Below are 25,639 nucleotides of genomic sequence, written 5' to 3'. Positions count from 1 at the left end.
AGCCAAAGTCAACCTACTCTGGGGACTGACAGCAGATGGGGGGTGAGGAACGGGGGCTGGGGTGCAGCCAGGTTTCTGGCTCAGCCAACTGAACAGAAGGAGGTACCATGAGCTGAGAAGGTGCACGGGTGGATACAGGCACACGCACCACCACCAGGCCCCTCTGCGAGCTAGCTTATAGTGGTGGACTGGGATCTGAACCTGGCATCTGGCCCCAGTGTCCACACTCCTCGCCAGGTGGTTCCAGCCTCTCCGGAGACACAGCACACAGGAGGGGTGGGGGATACTGGATGAGATCCCCCAAAGGATCTCATCCCTTCCTGGATGACCCCTAACCATAAACACATGCCAAAGTCCACCTCCTCCGAGCAGGAATGGGGCTGCTGGGCTCTGCTGCACGTACCCAGCCCTGTGGCCAGAGCCACTGTAGACACGTGGTCTCTGACCACAGCCCACCCGCCACGCAGGCCCTCAACTCATCTCTAAGTGTCAGACAGCTCTCAGCTCCCAGTCACCAAGCCACAAACTCCTTGCATCCCCTTCCAGTCTCTTCTCCTGTCCAAGCCCAGTCATACCTCCTACCTCCTACCCAGGTTAAGCACCCCAACCTCTAATGTTATCATGCCCCAAACCTGCCCAAGGCCATGCCCCGTCGCGCTGCTGGGAAAAGCAAAGGATTATGTATCCAAGTGTTCATCAAAAGGGGCCTGGTCAGGTAAATGATGCTTTATCCAATTAATGGCCTATTGGGCAGCTGGGGAAGAGGGAGGGCAAGCACTTCAAGTATTCAGAGGGAATAGCCGCAAAAATAATGGTCAGTGGAGGCAGTGGAAAATGCAAGATGCAGAACAGCAAATCGACTGTGCTACCATTGATCAGGGGGGAGGGGAGGAGGGAGGATTTGCTACCGTATTTATATTTGCCTGTATATGCGCACATCACCTCTGGAAGGAGGCACAAGAAAACAGTAGTGCTGGCTGGCCTCCATGCAGAGCCACTGGGTGGCTGGCACCAGGAAAAACTTGGCACTATATATACTCTTTTGTACCTCTGAATACCTGTACCATGTGAGTAGAATATATTTGTGTTCAACAATAAATAAATAACAGGAAACATTAAAATTACATAAATAATTTCTCTTGTGTTATGTGTGTATGTAAACGAGTTGCTAATGCCCCTCCCCACCACCCAGGACCTGGAAGAGACTCTTCTGGCGGCTGATCCTATTTGCACTTGGCCTCTTAGGGCTGTACCTGTATGGGCTCCCCGTAGTCAGGTACAACCCCCTTCCCCCAGCCCTCAGCGTGGGAACCAGCAGGGTCGGGGCTCCTTCTAAGTGCCTCCTTGAGGGATGGTGGGCAATTGCTATCTTGGCAGCGCACTTGTCCCTGGGGGCTCCCCTTCCTTATGAAGAGCAAAGAGAGAGGGCCCTGCACTGGCTGGCATGCCCCTCACTGCTGCCCCCACCTCACAGGCATCTGGAAGTCCTCATCCCCATGGGTGTCTGTCCTTCCGCCAGAATGGCCCTGCTGAGGGACAACTTCACGGGTCTCTTGCATCCCTGGTAAGGAGCTAACACCTACATACCCTAGAGAGCTCTGCCTCTGCGTCGCTGCCCTCCACACATCCCTCCCCCTGGCAGGGCCAGGTACGCCCCCCAGCGGCCCCATCAGGTCACACATCTCCCAATCCTCTGTTGGATCTAGGCTAGGGACTTCTAGGGGCAGGGGCTGGCTGGGTGGGACCCATTTGCGGGTCCCTAGGGCACAGCACTGGGGAGGTGGCAGTGAACATGCACCAAATGAGTGGATGAATGGACCTCTCTCTCCATCCCTGTTCTGGCCAGGGCCCGGCCTGAAGTCCCGACCTGTACTTCCTGGGGGGCCCCCATTCTTTGGGATGGCACCTTCGACCCAGCTGTGGCCCAGCAAGAGGCTCTACAGCAGAACCTCACCATTGGTCTGACTGTCTTTGCTGTAGGCAGGTAAGGCCCGGGGAGGGGAGCGGTGCCGTCCAGGCAGGGAACGGAAGGGGTGTGCGTGTGACACAGGGGTGGGGCACCGGGTTCTCGGGACCACGGGATCCCAAAGTGAAGAGGGAGGCAAAGACAGCACCCCGTGTCCCAGACTCCCGGGGAGCAGGCAGGACCACCCTTTTCCTTTCCCTCCTCGCTGGACACCAGCACCATGGAGCCCACCCAGCACAGGCCCCTACCCAGGGACCGTCCTGACCAGGTATGTAAGGAACTGCCACAAGTTCAGCGATGAAAACAACAGCTGTTATTACAGCTCCAGATTCCGTGGGCAGGAGCTGCCACAGGGCTCCGCAGGAAGGGCGCCCCGCGGCTCCCCCGTGTCTGGGCCTCCCCTGGGATGGCCGTCTACTGAACACCAGTGGGGCACCTGTCTCCACAATGCCTTCTGCGCGGCTAGCGGGGCTTCCTCGCGTCGCTGCGGCATCAAGGGTCTAGGACTTCGTACACTTTAAGCTTCAAAGGCTCAGAGCCCTAACAAGGCGAAGGCTGACGCCGCCAGGGGCCCAAGGGCCAGCAGAGCACGGCGCCTCTGCCGCGGTCCCTGCTGATCCAGGCGGGCAGCAAGTAGGAGCCCACGTTCAAGGCAGGGAACCCAGGGCCCCTCAGGGCTGCGAAGGCGAGCGATCTGCAACCCCTCGTGCCCGCCCTGAAAGCTGCTGCGACTGGAGGGTCGTGGAGCCCCGGAGCCCGGGGCTGNTGGGACCGAAGCAGCCCTGCCCGCTGCGCCGCGTGCCCGGCGGTGGGATCGCAGCGGCGGGAGGAGGAGCCCCGGGCCTTTGGGGAGCTTGCTGTTCTACGGGAGGGGAAGGTCCCTGTCCCCCACTTTTCAACAGCGACCGACGAAGCTCCGAGGACCGGCAGCGCCTCGCAAGCCGCCCTTCGCCTCTGACCGTACCGGATTCGGCCATGCCTCCTCCGGCAGAGCGGTTTTAGCCCCTCCCTCCCCCTTTTTGATAAGGAGACTGTAGCCCGAAAAGGGAGCCTAACTAACTGCCTACGGCACAGAGAGGCTGTGCGTCAGTCAGTCCGTCTGGGCGGCAGCTGGAGAGCCAAGACTGACCCTCACTCCAGAGAGTAGCTTCTGGGTGAACAGGAGAAAGCTGCTGTCACAGAAGAAACATGGTGACATTTGAGTCCTTGGCTTGGCCCTTCCCCCACCCCCCCTAAGCACTTTGTACGTATTCAAGTAATATTATAATAAAATTATTCCAAAAGTATCCTTGTAGCCACCTCTCCTGGACAAGTCCCCAAAAGGCCATTTCCTTGATGCGGGGCCCATAGGCTGGGAGAGAAGTTTCCTCACCTGTGGCTGCTATCTAGATTTTTCATCCCCCAGTGGGGAGAAACACGGACTCTGAACAGGAGGTGAAATCATCAGGCCCCGCAGGAAATGTGGTTACAGGGCCGAGGAGACAGAGAAGGTAGCAGCTCCGAAGCCCCTGACCTGTCCTCTGACAGTTGGGAAAACTGAGGCCCTGTGAGGGTGGGATTTCACTCCAGGTCTCCGGAATCCTGCATGTAATGTTCTCACAGACGTTGCAGTTTTAAGAGGCCCCACTGTTCCCAGGAAGGACAGCAATTCCGGTGGAAATCAGTCCTGATGGTGTTTACAATCTGATCATTTGTACAAGCAGGTTCCACTTATTGGTGATGTGAAATAGATCTCTCCCCTCGCCAAGCACAGTTTGAAGCTCCCCAGTGCCTCCCACCCAAACTGGATTAGCAAGATGTAGAAGGCTTTTGGGACTGGTTTAGAGATAAGAACAGGCCGGGTGTGCCTAAGAACAGGCTATTGCTTGGTGACTCTGAGCAGGCGCATCCCTTCCTCTGGTGGGAAAACATCCTCTACCTTACCCTGCAGCATTCACCGAGGGCCACCCACACCTGCCTTCACAACCCCTGACCATGAGAGAGCCAGTAAGGTCTGCTTCTCTTCTAACTCTGTGCGTGACTTTGGACAAGTTCCTCACCTTAACTGAGTCCCGGTTTTCTCATGTTTGTAAAGCGGGGGTGCCCTCGTGGGGATTGTTGTGATGCTTGCTGCAGAAAATGAAATTTGCCTTCTCCCCCTCCTTGCCTGCCCTTTCTCCACCAAGTTCATGGAGTTGCAGGGGCTTTGTAAAAAGACCAGCCGTTTCCTGTCTTAGAGAGGAAATGATGGCTTGGTCAGGGGTTTCCAGGTGCTGGGCGGGGACAGCTTCACACTGTGGGTGGAGACCTTCCTGAGGACCGGGAAGAGTCGGGGAAGCTGCAGTGTGGACCAGATGACTTCTTGGGAGTGTCTCCCTCCTTTGTCTTACCCAGAGGCCCACGGTGGGGGTGGGGGCATTAGAGGGACTTGGGGCAGAAGCAGGAATAATAAGGGGGGGATAAGCTCCTTCTGTAGCCACTTCCATCAGTGTCACTGTGAGTCAGCACTGTCCTCAGCACCCGTGCCAAGGCCCTCAGAGATAGTGGAGGCTCCCGAGGGCTTCCGGTGAGCAGATGAAAAGCTGCCAGCCCCCCACCCCCACCCCCCTGTCCTCAGAGTGTCGCATCTACATGCAAAATCTTCACCTGCCCCTGGTGCCCCACCCTCCAGGCCAACACAGATGTCACCCCCAGAAATTCCCAAACACCAGCAGCTGTCTAGCCAGGGTTCACTGACCATAAGGGATGTAGGCCCATCAGGGCCACGTCAAATAACAGTAACAATAATTACATTTACTGGTACTTAGTACGCACTGAGCAAAGTTAGAAGCATTGGACATCTATTGATTCATTTAATCCTCACATCCACCCTATAAATTGGGTGCTATTATTTCCTCCATTTTACATATGAGAAAATCAGGCACAGAGAGGTTAAGTAATTTGCCCAATGTCACGCCACTGGCAACTTAAATTCACTGATGTGAGAACAAGCAGGAAATTAAATCTGCTGGGAAGATGGAGATCCAAAGTCAGGAACTGAGTCTGACACAGGCTCTATCTAGGGCTTCTCTGTCCATCTCTGCTTCTGTCTGCCTCCGCCCTGCTCGTGTGTCTGGCCCAACACACATCCCAACCCCTGGGCCACGAGGTCTTCCAGGCTCCAGAACTGGACCCGTTCCAAATTCATGGACTGGAAACTCCGATTGGAGAGTCAGACAGTGGTGTGCTGGTAAATGTTTAGCAACTGGCTCTTCTAGGAGAAAGAACACCCGGATCTGTAGCCTCTGCTGGTTTCTGTTGTATAAATCCCACCACGGCTGATTCAACACCACATTCACTGAATATGGAGTTGGCCAGAGGTATGCACAGTCCACTCTCATGAACCAGGACAGCCACTGCATACCACTGCCACCATTGCTACCACTGGTCTAGGGCCCCAGCGGCTGAGTCAGGTGTCCACTGCTGGCCACTCAGTTGTGGCTGGGATTGTGTCATGTGACACAAACATGGCTGCCAGAGCCCTCCCCTTCACAGCACCGCAGGCTATGGGAGGTCAATCTCAGAGGACGCCATGAGGCCTGTGAGGTTACCCAACACGTGTTCCTGGCTAATCCACATCCATTTACCCCTCCTGATGTTAACAGGCCGGGTTTCCTTCTGGGGAGATGTACTACAGAAGAGGGTTTCACCCAATGCTCCAGGCTTGAGGCATGGGCTCTAGGTCTAAGCCCATCAAGTACAGACGTTCTGGTCACGGTGATTGGTTCGGAAATGGGACCTACACCAGTCTCAACCAGCAAGACCCAGATATTTGCTGGGGCTTCTAGAAGAGCAAGAGGCTTGACTGCAGGAAACCGGGAGGGGAGCCTGTGAGGCTGGAGCTGCTGACTCCACAGGAGCCTAAGGATGAAACCAGATCTTAGAACAAAGCAAAAGGGGGAAGCTGGAGACCCCCACCCCCGGGGAACCCTGAGGCTGGCCTGACTTCTGCACTGTCCTGTTATATAAGCCAATAAATCCTTGTTTGGACTGGACTTCCTACACTTGCAGCGGCGTCTTGACACACAGGGCCTGAGGGCTGAGCGAATTCCTGAAGATGAGCTCTATGGTGACTCTTGGTGGAGTCACTTCTCTCTCTCTCAGGATGCCAAGCAGAGGACTGGCCTTGATACACTTTGGGGTGATTAATTCCTGCATTTCCCTCCTACACAATCAAAGCATTGACCCTCATGGGGAAAGTGGATGCGAAGGGGACTTCTTGGTTCCATCAATTGCTGGAACTGCTTACCAGTCAGGGTGCTTGCAATGGACGCCCCAAAGATAGGCAAGGTACTGGGATGTGGCTGCCCCCTTGACCTGGGAGCAGGGGCTGTGCACCCCACTAGTGATCCCCATACATCCCAAATGGCTTCGTTCAGAATAAGACAGACCTGGGTGAAATTTACGTTCCTGCCATTGAATTACAGCATAATCCTCAGCAAAGAAGAAAAATACCTTTTGGTTTTATGCCTCCTTCACAGGAGGCTATGGGGTGACAAACATCCAGCACTCCGCTCAGCAGCTGGCGTGAGGCCAGCGCACAGTAAGGGGCCATTTCCCTTCTTCCCCAAGTCTGGGGGGCGGGGGAGGGGAGAGGAGCAATGGAAAGGTGCCCCCCAGCCCCGCCCTCGCACAGAGCACGCCACACACCGCCGCCACCCAGGTGCAGGTACAGTTTATTCTTCACAACAGAGAAATACAAAGAGCAGAGGGTTTGGGATGCCTTTGTTTCTTGCCCCATTTAGTGTCTTCCCCCACATTCGATTTTTATTTTGCTCCCCACCCCTTTTCTTAAGTATAATGCAAACTTGTTTCCTGAAGCATTGAGGGGCACCTGCCCTCACCTCCCTGCCACCAAGATGCAGACTGAGAAGCCAACAGACTGTTTTCTCTTTTTTAATAAGGTAACTAGTTCTAAATATGGTGGCCTGGAGGTCCCATAGAAAAAGCAAATGGGGTGTTAACAGTATGTATAACAGCGTATTTACAGGGTAGTAACATGCGGACAAAAAGCTACAATACTGAGTATCAGACGACGCAAGTCAAACAAAGGGGTGGGGGTTGGGGCAGAGAACCCCATGGGAAAAAAAACCCCAGGAAACGTTTAACTGGTAAATCAATGGCGAGTTAAGGCTTAAAAAGTGTATAAAAATAACACAGTTAATATTCAAAACGGAACTCCAGATACAGAATATATAGATGAGTTTCTGTCTAGTTTTTTTTTTTTTCCCCCGGGGGATGAAGGGGGGCTTCTCCGGGCTCTGTACATAGTTCCTATATACATGGACACGCATGGCTTTCAGATTGGGGTGTGTCTGTGGGGGCTGGGGGCAGGGTCTGCTCCTGGGACCCTCTTCCCCGAGGATCCCTTCCCTGCTGAGGGGCCTAGGGCCTGGACTGGGGATTCCCGCCCCCCCCCCATGACAGGGAAGACAAATAACCCCTCCCTGGGCACTGCCCCATCTGGAGGAAATTCTGGAGGGGGGAGGGCCTAAGCCCAGGCCTACTCCCTTCCCACCCCCCTGCCCACAGTCTGGGATGGTGGGAGAGGTAGCCAATAGGTTTCCTGGCCAGCACCGAGGTAGACTGGGGTGGTCTTCAGGGCAGCGGAGGGCCAGGTCTTACCCAGCCCACCCTCACCCCCATTTCCCTGGGCCCGTGCCCAGCCCAGCCCAACGCTGCACCCTTTGGTCCTGTGGATCTCCCAGCCCCTCTCTTGTTCGGTCTCCTGAGGCCTGGGCAGCCCCGGGAGCTGCCGCATCCCTCTGCTCAGTAATGCCCAGGGCATAGCTTGAGAGGTTGGAGCTGAGCACCTAGGGGTGAGTGGCTCACTCCAGATGCTTCCTGTCCCCTCCCACCTGGGGGGTCCCCTTTGCAGTCCAGGAACCCAGGCCTGAGCCTTCCCTCAAGACCTGAGGCTGTGGCAAGAGAAGGTCCCACGCTGCCCTCTGGTTCTCTGTGTCCATCTGTCCGATTCTTTTAATTTCTCGGTCTTAGCAGCACCAACTTCTTCGCCAATAAATATCTTTTTTTGTTATTTCCAAAACAAACTTAAAAACAAAAACAGTGAAGCAAGTGGAGGGTGGGGAACAAAACGAAACCCAACAGAGAGGTTCAAAGTGCTCGGAGATCGTCTTTGGATGCCACCAAAACAGTCCAGAATCTTGCAGTTGGCCTGGCCGCCCCCGGAGCTGGACCGGGCAGGGCTTCTGCAGCCCAGGCTTTCTGGAAGGTCAGGAAGGTCATGAGAGAGCTCGGCTGTTCCTGGAGGGCCCCTGGAGGAAGCTGGGGCCTGGTGCTGCCTGGGTCTGTGTCTGCCAGTGGGCAGGGTGGGGCGGCGCCTCGGGTCGGCTCAGATGAGGGAAATTCGCACCGGGATGCCGGGGGACTCCGTCCTCTGGGGCGAGTGGTGGCTCACCAGGTGCTCCACCACCGTGTGTTTGGACATGTGCTTCATCAGGTAGGTCTCCTGCGGGCAGGGGTGAGATTCAGAACATAGAACCGAACACTGGGCGAGAGATGCAGGGGAGGCTGCAGTTCCCACTAGCGGCCACTGGAGGGCGGCTCTGTGGCAGGCGGGCCCGCGGGCGGGGCACAGCCCCGGCTCCAGGGCATCAGATGGGCAGTGGGCACTGGTTCTGGTGATGCCGCTGCACTGCCGCCGTGGGTGGGTGCTGGCCCTTCTACCAGGCTGGGAGCCCACTGCGTGCTGGCTGCAGAGCTGGCACGCACCAGGCTCGGCCCTCGGAAGTGCCCACCTGGACTTCCTGAGGGCCTGCTAGGGGGACCGAGCACAGCTGGGTTCTGCCACCTCAGACATGTCATCCCGTGTGTCCGAGCCTGCTTCCTCCTCTTGAAGGAGCCACCTCAAAGGGTCGCTCTGGGGGACAGAGCTCCCAGCATGCAGTAAGGGTTGAGGGGACTGTTCCTCCCCGAGTCTCTACACTGGGCTCCAGGTGGTGGAGGGAGCCCCAGCCGCCGCAGCCCCACCCCCACTCAACCCTCCCTTGGGAAGAAGCCGGACCAGACAGGACTGGTGCCTTGGGGAAGCATGTACTGGGCATGCTCGGCTCGCCCCCCAGCTGCCCCCACAGCTCTGCGGAGTCTGACCGGAGGCACCCACAACTGGGTGGGTGAGGCGATCCACGGGCTCCCTGCAGGCCCAGAGGCCCCCACCCCCAGGTGGGAGGAGGTGGAGCACCTGCGGAGCCCCCGCTCGCCCCATAGGACGGATTGGCCCCGTCTCAAACATGGCCGTGCTCAGAATCAATCAGGGAGAGGAAGCCCTCAAATGTGGTGGCACCGGGTCACCAACCACCACCAGAGGGGCGCACTCAGCAGCATCCAAACTAGGAAACTCTTCTTCAGTGAGTACACTGCAAGGAAAAACGCAACCCAGGTTGGGGCGGGGACACAGGGTGAGGATCAATAAATTAAAAGATATACTGACAGGGTGCAGTGTAGGGATCTCATTTGGATCTTGATCACAAAAGCAAATTGTAAGTACATAGGGACACCTGGGTGGCTCAGTCGGTTAAGCATCCGACTTCGGCTCAGGTCATGATCTTACGGTTCAGGAGTTCAAACCCCACGTCGGGCTCTGTGCTGACAGCTCAGAGCCTGAAGCCTGCTTTGGATTCTGTGTCTCCCTCTCTCTGGCTGCTCCCCCCACAAAATAAACATTAAAAAAAATTTTTTTTAATTGGAAGTAAATAAAATGCTGGCCTTTAGAAGACAAAATGCGAACGCTGACTGGGTATCTGATGATATCAAGGACTTACGGGGATCGTAAAGATACTATGGGTATGTTCAGAAGAGTCCTGAGGTTTAGAGGCACAGTGAAAATTTTCAGCTGAAACAACATAATGTCTATAGGGACATTATAGGGGCAAAAAACAGGCAAGATTGGCTGATGGTTCTGGGAGCTAATGGGAACATGGGGGCTCACTATTTTAAAATGTTTCTTTTACTTATTAAAGTCGTTTAAAATTCACTCCATTAAAACGTTTTCTTTTAAAAAGGTATGTCACTGGGGCGCCTGGGTGGCTCGGGTGGTTAAACATCCAACTCTTGATCTCGGCTCAGGACATGATCTCACACTTCATGAATCTGAGCCCCGAGTCAGGCTCTGTGCTGATAGCATGGAGTCTGCTAAGGATTCTTTCTCTCTCTCTCTCTCTCTCCCCCACCCCCACATCTTTTTCCCTTTTGGCTCCTCCCCCACTTGCTTGCATGTGTGCTCTCTCCCATGTGCTTTCTCTCTCAAAAATAAACAAACAAACATAAAAAAAAAAAAAGGTATGTCAGGTGATGGGACTAGCCCAGTCAGTAAAGCATGTGACTCTTGATCTCGGGGTCCTGAGTTCAAGCCCCACACTGGGCACGGAGCCTACTTAAAAAAGCAGTATGCCAACTACTCTTTAATTAGAAAGAAAAATAAATTTAACATAACAGTCAAGCCCAGTTCAGGGTGGGGCCACAGGCCAGGTGGGCGGGGACACCCCCTTGCCCCCTGAGTTCAGACAGACTCCATCTAGAACCTGAGCCATGAATACCAGCGGTCCCTCCCCTGGGAGCGGGTGTGAGGAGGTGGGTGTCCAGACCTTGAGGCCAACACCAGCTGTACTGGTGACCACCCCACATGTGCCCCCTCTAGTCAGTGACCTTTCAAAGCTACCCTCCCGGACAGTCCCCTCCACCCAGTGGCTTCCCACTCTACCTGGCAAATATCCAAACTCCCTAACAACGCTCCACAGCCCCGTGTAACCTAATCTTTCAGTTCCTGGAACGCACCACGCTTGTTCCATCTCAGGGTGTCCCCCCTGCTTCAAAGGGTCTCACCCTCCTTACCCTTCAGGCTTCACTGAAATGTTGCCTCCTCCCCCGACCTACCTAGACCCACGTCCCTTTCCCAAATCCATTCCACCCTCCCTGCTGCTTTATCAACCTATGTCTCCTCCAGATCAGTGCTTCTTAGTCAGAAGCGACTTCACCCCTGCCCCAGGACATTTGCCAACGTCTGGAGGCAATCTGTGTTGACACGGCTTGGGGAGGGGTGGCGAGGGCGCAGAGGCCAAGGATGTATCTGACCTCCTAAGAGGCCCCCAACACAAAGGTTCCCTGCCCAAATGTTTATAGTGCACCCAGGTTGAGAAGCCCTGCTTACAGCAATTACCATAATTTGTCACTCCATTTTTATTTGTGTGGTTACTTGTGTAATATCTGTCCCCAGCACTAGAGGCCAACCTCCCTGGGGGCAAAGAATTGTCTGTTTGGTTCATCCTGACTCCCAAGGGCCTGGCGCAAGTGTTCAGTAAACACCGAGTGAATAAATCACAGTGTTAGCGGATGTTTACGAGGCACTAGCTCTGCCGGCCAACAGCCCTGTGAGGTGAGAACTGTTACCTCGTCCATTTTACAGATGAGGAAATTGAGGCTCAGTGATCCCTGTCTGGATTTACATGGGGGTCAGTTAACCAGAATATCTGATTAGCTGAAGACACACACACTCAGGTGACTTGCCCCGTCTCCCTCTTCTGGGTGCTGAAAGGCCCCTGCTTAGGGAAATTCCCACCCAGGGACAGGGGGCTGGAGATGACCTTTCTGGTACTGTTCTGGCCTTTCCTGAGATGAGGGGGATCTGGGCCGAGCCACTGTGCCCTCTCGTGGCCAGGATGGGGGTTGCAGCTTGCCCAGCAGGGAAGGCCCTTCCCCCTCTCTGGCTCTGGAGAGCAGGGTGCTGGACCCTCCCCAGCACTGCCACCAGGAAGCTGGGGGCTCGGCCAAGGCAGCCAGAGACGGAGCTGGGGAGCCAGAGCCCTGGCTCTGCCACTCATTGTGATCCTGGGGAGTCACTTCCCCTCTCTGGGCCTCAGTTTCCTTGTCTGGAAAGTGGGGAGAACCAAGACGGCGGAGGCCACGGGAGAGGAAGAGGCCCCCCGAGGGCCCCAGGCACTCACCGAGGTGTAGGCCCGCCCGCACATGCTGCAGCAGTAGGCCTTGGCGTGCTTGATGGCGTGGGCCGAGAGGTGGATCTGCAGGGACGCGGAGTCCGAGTAGGCCCGGTAGCAGTTGGGACACTTGTAGGGCTTGTCCTTGTTGTGCTGGCGCTGGTGAGACTGTGGGGGGCACAGCAGGGGTCAGGGGCCAGGCGCGGCTCCCCCAGCCCCACCCCGGCTCGGGCTCCCCTTGCAGGGGGCAGGCAGCTGTGCACTCACCTGGAGGTTGGAGAGCTGAGTGAAAGCCTTTTCGCAGCCAGGATGTGGGCACTTGTAGGGTCTGTCGCCTGTGTGGATTCTGCAAGGGGCGGTGAGGTCGAGTCCCTGACAGATAGCGCAGGCCCTCTCCCGCCCCCCAAGCCCCTGGATGGCCTGCACCGTATGTCCAGCTCCCAGGCCTCCCTGTTCCACTCCATACGCTCCCCAGAGAGCCCCGGGCAAGAGCACCCCCTTCTTCCTTCTCTGGCCTCTCGCTGCCGCCAGAGGCCTCCTGTCCCCCGCAGGTCCCTGCTGAACCCAGCCCACCGCCAGCGGCCCCTCAGACACCCAGCCCAGCCCTCCAGCGTCAGGGGCCCGCGGTGACTGCTTTCTGCCCCTCTCTTCTTAAAAACCCTACAGACCACCACTGGGAAGAACACAGATCCACGGCTTTGCCAGGAACGTCCCTGTCCCTCTTTTCCTCAGAAGGCAGTGTCTCTGATTGGCCCCCAACTTCTGTCTCCTGCCCTGTCCCCACATCAGATTCATGTCTGGGATGGCCACCCGGTCACCCCAGCTATGGAGAGAATGCAGGACAAGGAGGAGCTCTCTGTCCCCTCCCACTCCCAGGTTCATCCTGGCTGCACCATCTACTAGAAGGATGACTTTGGGAAAAAAATCACTGAGCCTCAGTTTTCTCATCTGCAACATGGGTATAAAAACATGACCTCACTTCACTTTGTGACGATTGCATTAGATAATATGTGTTAAGCGACTCGGCCAGGTGTTGGCACAAAGTCCGCACTCAGTAAACACTTGCCAGTATTAGCGTCATTCGCTCATTCAGCATTTATTACACTGGGCAGCCGTGGCCAGGCACGACCATGCCCGGTACTTGGAATGAACAAAACAGACAAAAACCACTGCCTCAGGGGAGCAAACAACAAACACGAAATAAGTAAGTAAACCCCACATAGAAGGTAATAAGTGCTGTGAGAAGACAGAGTATAAGGTGGGGGGAGCATCAATGCCGGGGGGTGGGGGAAGATGCCATTTTAAACATGGCGGTCAGGGTGGGCCTCCCTGAGCAGGTGACTCCGGAGTGAGGACTCGAAGATGGACGGCTGTATTTTCTGGGCAAGTCAATGGTGCTGCTCGTGCCTGACGGCCCAGGTGGGCCCAGGTGAGGATGGAGGTGGGCCCAGAGGAGGTGCACAGATGCCCAGAGCCGCGTCTTCTGTGTACGCCTTCCACTATCAGCCTGAGCTCGTCTTCAGTCACCTGTTCTGCCAAATCCTCTCTGCCAAGTAGGTGGGCAGCGAAATGCTGGCTGTCCTGAACCCTGCTGCCTAATTTGCCAACAAGCATCAAGGCAAGGGAGAACCCAACCCTGGCCACACGGTGTCCCTAATGCCCCAGGCCACCTCACCGAGGGGGCTTGCTCTGCCCGTCTACAAACTCCTCAAACAAAGGTCCCTGTCCCAGCAGGCCCCATGCTGGACAGGCCTGAAGAAACAACACTCCCCGCCATCAGGAAGACACTGGCTGGCCACTAGGAACAGAGTCCAGATTCCTTAGTGTGTCATTCAAGGCCCTTCACTGTGTGCTCTGGCCTCATCTCCCTGCTCCTATGCATCCTACATCCTGGTCCAAGATCCATTTCCCACTGGGCAACCCTGTCTGACGATTCTGCCCACCACACCTGTGACCTGGCTACATCCTCAGCAGGGAAGCCACCCCGACCTGCCATCTCCTCTATGCGACAGGGATCTGAGGGCAAGCACAGGGCCCAGGCTCGGAGGCAAGGCCAGGGCCAGCTCACAGGCTGCAGAGAAAGTTGCCAAGCGGAGCTGGGTTGGGCCGATTTTGAGAACCCCATTCTACCTGCACATTTCTGGGTGTCACATGTTTGGGGACATCATCCCATCCCTGGCACCCTGTCCCTATAACGGAGGGACCCTAATGGCCATTTGGACTGACACAACCCCTCTGTTTCATCCCTTCCTCATTCCCTCCAGGGCTGGGGGATTCATTCAGCTGGGGTCCAGTGGCAGAAGGGACTAAGGGACCCCAGGGCACGCACTGATTTTTGTCTCAACCCCTCCAATACTCACCCCAGAGTCCTTGCCTCCCACCGCTCCTCTCCCCTGTCCCCAGCCTCAGGCCCCACCGGCCTCGCCCTGCCTCCACTGGACTCCAAGCTCCTTCCTTACGCAGGCTGCCCCCCCTTCCGGGCACACTCTTCCCCAGTTAACACCCGGTGAAAACCCACACTCCCGTTCCCAGCATAAAAGCCCCCAGCTGGGCGGCCTTTCCTGAGCCGCCACACCAGGCCTGGTCCCTGCAGCCCAAGCCCCAAGAGGTACTTATTTTGTCACCCCTAGTCACTGTTTCCTGGGCTGCCGCCCGAGGGCAAGCTCCCCCCTGGTCTTGTGCACCGGCATCACCCCAGGGCTCAGACAAGAGGGCCCAGTACACAGTCGTGAAGCGAATCAAGGAAAGTGAGTTCTCTCTCCCTGAGGTCACTGCCAACAGTAACATGCCCAATATAGCCAACGACACCCATCCCAGGGGTAGGACGCAAGTATTTGTTGACTGACTGCCCAAGCACCCTCCGCAGGTCCTTCCTCGGGGCCCCAGCCACACCCTCTGGGGTGGGACAGCCCCTATGACCTCCCAGTCCCATAGCTGCCTGGCCTCCTCCCTGGCCTCCCAGCCGCAGGGATCTGACCTTGTCATGGCCCTGCCTGGCGACCTCCACTGTCTCCCCGTTTTCCAGGACAGAGTCCAAACCCCATGGCCCAGCACTTAAGGCCTTGTTTCTATAGCCTCCCCCTCCACCACTGCTCTCCCCAGCAGGGAGTCTTCCCGAGTTTCCCTCGATGCGAGTTTCCCTCGATGCACGTGCGGACGCACTCCCCCAGGAAGCCTTCCCCCCACCCCTCAGTTCCAGCCTCGGAGTCCTGTCCTTGCAGGACATCTCCTCAGGAGGGGAGCACCCAGCCCGCTCCCCACACATGCTCCCCACGGACCCAGGCAACACAGGGGAGCCAAGCTGAGATCAGTGCCCCCGGACCACCCCAGGCCCCCACCCCGGGGCCCCAAAGACTTGCCCCAAGGTGCCCGGCACCTCCCCATTCGGCGCTTCTTCCACAGCCCCTTCCTCCTTCCCAGGGGATCTGGGCTCGGATCTCACTTCTGCCTCGTAGCAGAGTGACCTTGGGCAAGTAACTTTGCCTCCCGGAGCCCAGCTTCCTCTGCCCGAAAACGAGGATAACAATACGGACTGTAATGACTGTAAGGATTCAGTGACTTATTCAAAGGGTGCTCACGAGATGGCCTCTCTTTAAGATAAACCATTTATAAAAACCAACAAGGAGAATGTACTCAATGTTTAATCAAAAGTATGGGCAATTCATCAGTTCCTTCTTTTATTTCCCAGGTGATAAACGGCCCAGTATGCAGAACGACTTCGGCCAGCTCCATGCTTTGGAGCGAGCACAACAGTGGGTTCAGCAGAAGTTAACCTTCCGTGAGAGGACTCCCTCTCCGCGGCAGTTGTCAGAGTCGCTATCTCTTCTCTAGAAACACACAATCACCCTGCAGGAGGACTTTGTACGGAAACACCTGCCTCGGGGCCCAGGCATCCTGGACACCGACTACTTGTCGGTAGGATCCGATTACCGTCGCAATCATCAGACTTGAGGGAAACGGAATGATCCCTACCCCTGCCACCAGCATCGGTCCACACGTACACAACATCACGTGGCCAGGGAAAACAAATGCAGCCTGAATAAACAAACAGATCCGGGTGCTCGAGACTCTTCCCATCCCTCACCGACCCGCTCACAAAACAGCGCGATCCCCGACTTCCGCCTCGTGAGGCTGCAGGCACGGGATCTTGCACCCGTGCTAGCTGCGGTCGCCGGTGTCACGGATGCTGTTTTTCTACGCTGATCAGACTCACGACAAAGTTCTGCTGACTTCCTTTGGATATCCACATGGTACTTATTTACGGGGCCACCCCCGAGCTCTGGACTTCCGGCACACCCTGCCCCGGCTACCTGCTTTTCTTTAGTTGTCGTGTCTTCCTTTCACAGAAGGGGGCCCCCCAAAGTGCTCTGGCACATCTAACCTACCTTACCCCCCAGAATGCTCCCAGGCACATCTTTCTCCACACCAGAGTCAGCTTGCTCAACCTGTTTCTAACTCCATTTCTATTACGTAACCAGCGCTGGCTCGGCCTTGGACATGACCTTCTTTTATTCCCCTCATTATTGGCAGTCACCCTTGGAAGATGGATTTGATTATGTGGCCCTGATTGTCTGGCTTTCCACAGAGGGGCAAAAAGCAGGAAAGAGTCTCCGTGGAATGGGAAAAAACAAGGAACCTGGAATCTGGTTGCTTCTTCATGTTTGGCTTTTTGTTTGTTTGTTTAACAGATCCTGAGACCTGTGGGCTTTGGGACACCCACCTCTTTGTCACTGGGTTTAATTATATGTGCCACTGTCTAATGACTAATAATTTGTCTCCAATGTTAATAGGAGCCTCTTCTATTGCTTGTTTGGTTTCCCACCATTATGCACTCAAATCACTCAAGAGGAAAAAAAAATGTGCGTCCTCGGGAATGGAGAGCAATCCCAGGATAAGGAACATCAGCAAAATCCCCTCCTTCAAAGGCCTGTGAAATTTTTGTTGCTTTTTTGGTCATGGGTCTTGATGACTATTTTAAAACAAAGGGTTAGGTCTAAAAAACTAGGAGTTCTCCTAATCATCACTACTTGCTACTGTGTTTCTTTTTTTAATGCTTATTTTTGAGAGAGAGAGACAAAAAGCATGAGTGGAGGGGCCGAGAGAGAGGGAGACAGAATCTGAAGCAGTCAGAATCTGTGCTAACAGCTCAGAGCCTGACCCAGGGCTCGAACTCACGAACCGTGAGATCATGACCTCAGCTGAAGTTGGATGCTTAACTGACTGAGCCACCCAGGAGCCTCCCACATTTGGGCACTTTTTAAAATGGAGACCAAAATTGGGGNTCTCTCCTAGAAATAAATAAAAAAAAATATTTAAAAAAAAAAAAAAGATAAAATGGAGACCAAAAAACATAAGTTATTTTCATGTACAATAAAAATCAAAACGACACGTCCTTATGAGCACCGGGTGTTATACGTAAGTGATGAATCACTAGCTTCTAATCCTGAAAACAATATGACACTGTATGGTAACAACTTGAATTAAAAAAAAAAAAAAGATTTTGTTCTACATTTAACTAACTACACTTACCAATTAGTGACAGTTATAACACATGTCTTATGAGATAAATTAAGAGTCTGAAGATGGTTCAATGCCCTTGCTGTCTAAAATCTGTTCTTCATCTTAAGTATTGATCATGCAATGTATCTTAATAAAAGATATTAAGAGTGTCTCCTCCATTCTGACATTGTTGACTGTTTAAAAATAAAAGGACCAGGTCATTTGGTCTTAGCAACAGATCTGAGGACCCTATCACTCGTGCCTGAAGACCTCTGCTTCGGGTCTGAAGTCAAGTCTTCGAAAGAAGACATCAAGGGATTATGGGCTCAGGAAAGGACTAGAGCACATGCACTGGGCTCCTCCTGCTCCAGGAACAGATGAATGGGTACAGCTCCCAACAGACACCATCACCTCGAGCAGACACTGCCTGAGGCCAAGCCAGGATCCAAGAGTCTTCCCTCCAGAAGCAGACAACTTGGCAAAGCAGACTCACCACCCAAGGTCAGCAGAAAAGGTATGACTTTGGACTGAATGAAAGTGAGTTAATTGGGGTTAATTTCTTTTTTTTTTAATTTTTTAATGTTTTTTTTTTTTTTTTTTCCTGAGAGAGAGAGAGGCAGAGTGGGCAGGGGAGGGGCAGAAAGAGAGGGAGACACAGAATCCGAAGCAGGTTCCAGGCTCTGAGCTAGCTGTCAGCACAGAGCCCAACATGGGGCTCAAACCCACAAACCATGAGATCATGACCTGAGCCAAAGTCAGAGGTTTAGCCGACTGAGCCACCCAGGCACCCCAACTGGGGTTAATTTCTATTTTCTAAAGGGCATATGAGAAAACCTGTTTCCTCTTTGATCTACCTCTAACCCTCAATTTAGGAAGCTCTCTTTGAGCAAGAGATAAAATATTCCTTAAATGGTTCCTGTTCCAACCAACCCTTCAGAATTCCAGGGGAGGAGGGAAAGTGTAAAAATGGAACACAGAGACACACTCATGAATTCGAGGAAATTTAAAAATCAATAGTCCTATTGAAAACAGTGTATGACCGGCCCCACCTACAAAACTACTCAGACCAACTGCTGACAATTTGGGACCATGTGCTCTTCATGACCATTAGCTTGGTAAGTAGGGTCAGTAAGAATCTGTCCTCCTTCCCAACAGGGGATAACTGGGTAAATCAAATTTGTAACCATGACCATGCCAGAAGTGTCACATTTAAAGACAGACTTCAGTTAATTAGACATGACAAGCCTGATAGTAAAACACAAGGACTGTCCTTCACATGTGGGAGTGTGGCCTCCCTCAGTCTCCAGGAAACGGCACCAGCTCTGTGCCCTGGCTTGTGGTGCCCCAGCCTTCAAGGTCATAGATGAAGTTACTCCCGCCAGCCTGAAACAGCAACACACGGGGCGGGGGCGGTGGGGGGGGTCTCCAAATAGAAGGTTCCCTCCCCGTCACAGGCTGTACAGGCACAGCCAGATAGGTGAGCTGGATGGTGCTAGGTTTCTGATCTTAGATAACGTCGTATTGACACACACAGATTAAAAGGAGGACCCAGGGATTTTGCGCGGTCTCCTGACAGAAGTGAACTCTCAAACCTTAGTATTGCACGCTCGGATTTTAATAGCCATACAACCAGCAGGACTTTGTTTCTTCGTCAGCACCTCGTCACACACGCCTGTGTCCAGAAAAGTGGCCAAACTTAAAAAAAAAAAAAAAAAAAAAACCAAAGCAATGACAAAAAGCTCCAGAAACTTGCGGAAAAAAAGCTGTGTGGTTAGGTCCTTATGCCTCAGGAGGCGCAGGACCAGGAGAAACCACCGATGCCCTGTCCTGTGGCACCGTGCCATTTGATCCTCACTATTAAACCTACACATTACGCCTCCGAGTCCAAGAAACAGACAAAGCACTCTGCGCCCTACGATAAAGACCACAAAGGCAATGGATGCATAGGAAGAAATCACAACAAGAACAACAATTTTAAGAAACCCTAAAAATAAAAACGAGGGTCTCCCTGTCTAGGATCAGTCCTCAAAAGAGAGAAAACTTGAGCACTTCCTGCCAGTTACATGCTTCACGCACAAACCTTCCCCTTGACTTTTACAAAGCTGACAGTGGCCAACACCCAGCGATGCTCACGGACACCATCCCCAGGGGAGAGAGCCTCTGTGTTTCTTCTCTGAAGACATGAACCGCAATCTTGGTAACCTTTGGTTTGTTTCTCTCAACACCCGTGGTGTTTTTATTTGGCAAGCGGATAGTCCGTCTTTCTGATGTCTGTACTTCCCTGCGAAAACCTGTCTTTCCTGAAAGCATTTATATTTCTGAATCTCTCCTTCACGTGCTCGACTAGACCATATGCCTATGAGGACAGGGAGTTTTGTCTGTTCTGTTCACAGCTGCGCTCCCAGGACCAAGAACCATGCCTGTCTTAGAGTAGAGGCTCTGCAAATGTTTGTTAAATGGATGAATCACATTACTATAAAAGACAGTTCTATTTTTCCCACAAATATTCAACAAATGCCCAGATGCTTACTTATTACGCGCCAGACACTGGGAACATGGGGATGGAGGGGACCCAGCCCTTGCCTTCAAGAGCCATCGATATATTTGGGGTGCTGGGCAAAGAAGCCGGCAAGGACGGGACAGCCTACCGCGACTCTGATGGGGATGTGCAGGGCCTGTGGGGCCCCAGGAGGACTTCCCAGGGGGGCAGGGGGAGGCTGGACTGAGAGATGGCTAGGAGAGGCCAGAGAAACAGGATAAAGATGGGGGAGGGTGTTTCAGGTAAAGGACACGGCAGATGAGACACAGTGGGAATGGCGGCACAGTACTGACAGCAGAAGCCAGTGAGGTCCACAAAGGTCATATCATCAAAGGCCTCAAATGCCAAGTAAAGGAGTTTGGTCTTGACCCTCAGGGCAGTGGGCACCTAGAGGTCCTTGCCCCCTCCTGCACCAGGTCCACGCACCTGTGCCAGGTGAGGAGCTGGAAACGGCTGCGGGGGGGTTGGGGAGGGGGCAGCACCAAGCAGGCCACTCACCTGGTGTGCTGCTGGAGGTGAGAGAGCTGTCGGAAGGACTTATCACAGTAGGAGCAGTGGTAGGGCTTGACGCCCAGGTGGATGCGCAGGTGCTGGGCCAGGTAGGAGGCGTTGGCAAAGGACTTGGAGCAGTGCGGGCACTTGTGGGGCTTGGCCTCGGTGTGGGACTTGGAGTGAATTTGCATCTCAGACTTGGTGAAAAAGGTCAGCGGGCACACCTTACACCTGTGGGGGAAGAGGCACGTTCACACCTGGGAAGGCCCCCCCTCCCCCCCCAGCCTTCGCCCTCTGCCTGTAAGCTCAGCGCACCTTCCACAGCACCCAGACCTTGCACCTGGCACAGTGCTCTCTTGTGAGGGGCCCAATGGGCACAGGCCCGCCTGGGAGAGATGGGGGCAGGCTCCCAGCCTGGACACCCTCCAACCTGGAGGCAAAGGCTCTCCCACCTGGGGCCCGTGCCCGGCAGCGGGGGAAGCTGTTGACATTTCCCAGGGAAGAGAGGCCTGGCTGGCCCGGGAAGGTGTGCCCGGGGCCGCGTCCCCTAACACTGGGACCAGAAGTTCTCCTCCCGGCTGCACACCAGAATCATCCCGGGAGCTTTCAAGAGGGGTGACTGGGCCTCTGCATGTCCCCCCGCTAACAAATTAAATGAGGATTTCTGGAGGTGCGGTCCTGGGATTGGCATTTTCTGAGTGCTCCCCAACTTGAGGGCTTTGCACGGCCTGAAGGGAGGGGGAACTGGCCTCCAGGTCGGCCCCCGGCAGCCCCACAGATGCCTGGGAGGACACCCCCAACCTGCCCGTGAATGGGCTGCGGGTGGGGTGCACCGGGAGACCCCGCTCCTCCGGACCGGGCCCCCACCCTCAGCCTCTGCAGTCCCTCTTTCCAGCCCCGGCTGCTGGGCTCCTAGGGCAGCCCTTGGGGTGAGCCTCTGCCCCATGCCCACGGGGACCCCCTCCTGCCGAGACCCCCACCTGTACGTCTTGCCCTCCTTGGCAGTCTCGCCCGAGGCCAGGATGGGGTAGGGGACTACGAGGACGGGCGGCCCCCCTGGGTTCTCCGCCTTGATCTTTTTGCGGCCGCGCTCGGACTTGGGGGGGCCAAGCAGGCCATGGCCCTGGATTGTCTTGATGGAGTCCAGGAGGGGGGGGCTGGTGATCCCTGAGATGAGGGTGGGGGACGAGGCGATGAGGCGGCTCTGGCTGCTGGTGGTGGGCGTGGACGGGGTGCTGGTACCCGTGCCTGCACTCGACTCGGACGTGCTCACAGCCGGGGTCCGGGAGGAGAGCCCCAGACCTGTGGAAGACATGGGGTGGGGGCAGCTGCAGAGGCCTTTCCAAGCCTCCCCCTTCCTTTTGTAAATCACCCGAGGGGGGTAACTAAATGAGAGCCTGTGTGTGTGTGAGATGCCTAAGACACCTAAGGACTAAACAGGGTTGGTAACAGAGGCACTTTGGAAATACTTCAAACCACAGAAAAAAAACAAGCGCAAAGATGTCCATTACTGCGTTAAGTGCGACAGCAAAAAGCTACAGGAACTGAAGTGTGCAACATTAGGGAAGGGGTCAATAAATTGTGATCAGTTTTCTCTACTGAACATTAGCGCCCGTTTAAAAGGAGGCTATGTTTGTAAAAACAAAGCACACACCAAAAACAAACAACAAAACGGCACATGTCTGCACAGAAAAAGTAAGGAGGAGAAAGAAATGTACCAAAAGTGATGTGGATAATGCAATTAGGAGTAATTAAAAAAAATTTTTTTTTACTTAACTGTACTTTGAATCTTTGACAATAAACTTTTAAAAAAAACTTCTGTATTATAGGGGCGTGTGGCTGGCTTAGTTGGAGAAGCGTGCAACTCTTGACCTTGGGGTTGTGGGTTCGAGCCCCACGTTGGGTGGAGAGATTACTTAAAAAAAAAAAACCTTTAAAAAAAAGGGAAAAGGAAAAAAATAAAATAAACTTTTGTAATAAAAGTTATCCTTTTAAAAAGGAGGGGACTAGAGGGACGCCTGGGTGGCTCAGTTGGTTGAGCATCCTACTTCAGTCATGATCTCAAGGTTTGTGAGTTCGAGCTCCACCATCAGGCTCCGTGCTGACAGCTCAGAGCCTGGAGCCTGCTTGGGATTGTGTCTCCCTCTCGCTCTGCCCCTCTTCTGCTTGCCCTCTCTCTCTCTCTCAAAAATAAACAAACATTTTTATAAAAAAAAGGACTAGAAACATTACAGTATCTGGTTAAACAGACAAAAGATGAAAATGGCATCTATCACATGACTAAACCAATGCTTCTTTTAAAAAGAAAAAAGGGGCGCCTGGGTGGCTCAGTCGGTTAAGCGTCCGACTTCGGCTCAGGTCATGATCTCACGGTTCGTGGGTTCGAGCCCCGCGTCGGGGTCTGTGCGGACAGCTAGCTCAGAGCCTGGAGCCTGTTTCAGATTCTGTATCTCCCTCTCTCTCTGACCCTCCCCTGCTCACGCTGTCTCTCTCATTCTCTCTCTTTCTCAGAAATAAATAAAACATTGGAAAAAAAAAAGAAACAAACAAACAAACCAGGAGTGCCTGGGTGGCTCAGTTAAGTGTCTGACTTCAGCTCATGTCAAACTGACATGATCTCAATTTGTGAGTTTGAGTCCCGCATTGGGCTCCACGCTGACAGCTCAGAGCCTAGAGCCTGCTTCAGATTCTGTCTCCCTCTCTCTGCCCCTCCCCGACTTGTGCACACTCGCTCCTCTCTCTCAAAAATAAACACTTTTAAAAAACAAAGAATTTAAAAAATAAAAAAGAAACCAAAATATTATGCATTGAAAAAGGTAAGCTCCAGGGATGGACATGGGCTTATGTATCCCACTGGCAGTGGGACTATACATCTGTCACTCTTGGTGGAGGGCTGTTTAGCACAAGCCATTAATATGTCAAATGTACACAACTTTTCAAAAAAATTTTTTTAATGTTTATTCATTTTTGAGAGACGGAGAGAAAGAATGTGCGTGGGGGAGCAGTCAGCACAGAGCCCAACACGGGGCTTGAACTCACGAACCCTGAGAATCATGACCTGAGCCGAAGTCGGACACTTAACTGCCTGAGCCACCCAGCCGCCCCTAACGTACACGACTCTGACCAAGCAGTATGACTTCTAGAAATTGCCCACAAAGAAGTATTTGCCCAAGAGCACCAATGCACCAATATCTGTGTACACAGACCTTCCATATAAAATTCTGCTCAGACAAAACTGGACACAACCCGTTTGTCCTCAGCCGGGGGGGGGTGGGGGCGGGGCTGTGTAACGAGGTGCGGTCCACCCTCACTATGAAGGACTGGGCAGCCACAGAAACAAGAAAGACGCTGTGCAGTGATAGAGAGAGAATGCCCAAATGTACTGTTGTCAGGTGAAAAGGCAGATCACGGACAGTATGACCCCAGCTGTTTACAAAAACACATACCTAAACCTCATATGTATGTAACAGACAATACATATGTGTGTATACGTGTACGGATAGAGATCTGAGAAGACACATCCAACTAAATGTGTGCGTAAATGACGGCTCACTCTAGGGAGGAAGAGTAATTTTCGGGTAAAGGGACATTTCCATACTTTGTCTAGCTGCTTCTATATTATTTGAATTTTTTACCTGGTGAATTCATCCATTTTTTATATCTGTGATTAAAGGATAAAACAAAATAAATTATAGAGAAAACATAGGAAAATGCTAACAGTAGTAAGACTAGGACTAATTTTTTTCTCCTTTCAGGTAGTCTGTGACTTCTCAATTTTCTATAAGGACGATGCATTACCTTTATAATTTAAAAAAGCATTAAACACGCTTACAATAGAACGGTGAGTAGGAAAAGCAAGTAAAGTCATGGGGACAGCCCTACTACAAGCTCAGCAAAACACACACGCATATTAAAAAATAAACAAAAAAGATGGAAAAGGAAGGAAATGAACCAAAGGGCTCTCTGAGCAGCTGCGTTAGGAGCTGGGGATTATGAGTGGGTTCTTTCCCTTAGTTTTTCTTTTTTCCAGATTTCTTTTAATATGCTTATATTACTTTTTTAATATTACTTTTATAATGAGAAAAATAAATTTAATAAAATCATATTAAGGGGGGAATGCGCAGAGTGTCACTGGGGCCTCGGGGAGGGGGGCTCAGTGGGCCCCATAATTCCTGGGCGTCTGAGAGGAGGGGGGAGTGAGGAGAGAGGCGGCTNCCCCTCCCGTGATCCCACCTCCCCGGCAGCTGTCTCACTTCTTCCTGTTCCTCACCCCTCTGTCCAGTGTAGCATCGAGTCCTGTCTGTTTCCCTCAACATTGTCTCAGGTCTGTCCCTTCTCTCCGTCCCCACTGTCACTGCCTGGTCCAGGCCACCCGCCTCTCTTACAGATCTCCCTGCCTCCTTCCCTCTCACCAAGCCAGTCCCTACCTCGCAGCCAGACCCAGCTTTCCAACTCAAATCTGAGCATCTCCCTCCCCTACTTAGAAATCTTCCATGGCTCCCCGCTGCCCAAAGGTGAAGTCCAGATTGCAGGGGCGGCGGCCCACAGGGCCCTGGACATCTGGCCGGCTTCCTCCCCAGTGCCGGCAGGACCAGCTAGAGCAAACGACTCTAGAACCCACATGGGCTCTGGAGCAACACTGCCTGCCTCTGCCTCCTACTGACTGTGCAACTCTGGCTCCCTTTCCTCTTCTGTTACACGGAGACGTTAGGGTGAACACGAAAGGCTGTGTTACAAGTCACAAGCGGCCAGCCGTTCAACCTCGTACTAGCAGTACCCCCCTCACAGGACGGCTGGGACCAAGAAATGAACGCTGCTGGGCACACACGTGCTCAGCTGGAGTCGGCTGCCATGTTATCAGTGCAGTCACCACCATCATCAGCGTTTGGCCCTTCTGCCCCGACACACCATCTAACTCTTGTTTTCTACACACACAGCCGCTTTGCACATGCTATTCCCTCCTGCTGCTCCGCTTCCCTCGTCAACAGCCAACCTTTCCCTGCACGTGGGCCCTTCCTTCACCCACAGCAAGTCTGGCCAAGGATCTTCTCTAGATTCCCAAGGTCCTCTGGCATTGACCGCCCCCGATCTGTCAACGCCACGCGAGGGGTGGGGTGGGGGAAGGCTGGGGCGGCGGGGGAGGGGGTGTCCTCCCTGGCAGGACAGGCCCAGGGG

General features: G+C 53.7%; 2 protein-coding genes across 2 annotated transcripts in view; one reads left to right on the top strand and one right to left on the bottom strand.

The window, feature by feature from the left end:
- Positions 1–2,968, top strand: part of A3GALT2 (alpha 1,3-galactosyltransferase 2) — a 19,395-nt gene extending 16,427 nt beyond the window's left edge. Inside the window, exons 2-5 of the mRNA XM_077769445.1 lie at positions 1,193–1,276; positions 1,475–1,564; positions 1,847–1,984; positions 2,689–2,968. Coding sequence (XP_077625571.1) covers positions 1,193–1,276; positions 1,475–1,564; positions 1,847–1,984; positions 2,689–2,968 — 592 coding nt within the window. The remainder of the gene's footprint in view (positions 1–1,192; positions 1,277–1,474; positions 1,565–1,846; positions 1,985–2,688) is intronic.
- Positions 2,969–6,643: 3,675 nt separating this feature from the next.
- Positions 6,644–25,639, bottom strand: part of ZNF362 (zinc finger protein 362) — a 24,636-nt gene continuing 5,640 nt past the window's right edge. The window contains exons 4-8 of the mRNA XM_077769444.1: positions 21,445–21,766; positions 20,471–20,695; positions 12,202–12,280; positions 11,944–12,102; positions 6,644–8,453 (exon numbers count right to left, since the gene is read on the bottom strand). Coding sequence (XP_077625570.1) covers positions 8,337–8,453; positions 11,944–12,102; positions 12,202–12,280; positions 20,471–20,695; positions 21,445–21,766 — 902 coding nt within the window. The 3' untranslated portion in view covers positions 6,644–8,336. The remainder of the gene's footprint in view (positions 8,454–11,943; positions 12,103–12,201; positions 12,281–20,470; positions 20,696–21,444; positions 21,767–25,639) is intronic.

Source organism: Crocuta crocuta, unplaced genomic scaffold, assembly GCF_008692635.1.
Source record: "Crocuta crocuta isolate KB4526 unplaced genomic scaffold, BGI_CrCroc_1.0 scaffold351, whole genome shotgun sequence".
Classification (NCBI taxonomy): domain Eukaryota; kingdom Metazoa; phylum Chordata; class Mammalia; order Carnivora; family Hyaenidae; genus Crocuta; species Crocuta crocuta.
Note: the sequence above shows the minus strand (reverse complement) of the source record. Positions and strands in the feature narration are given on the sequence as shown.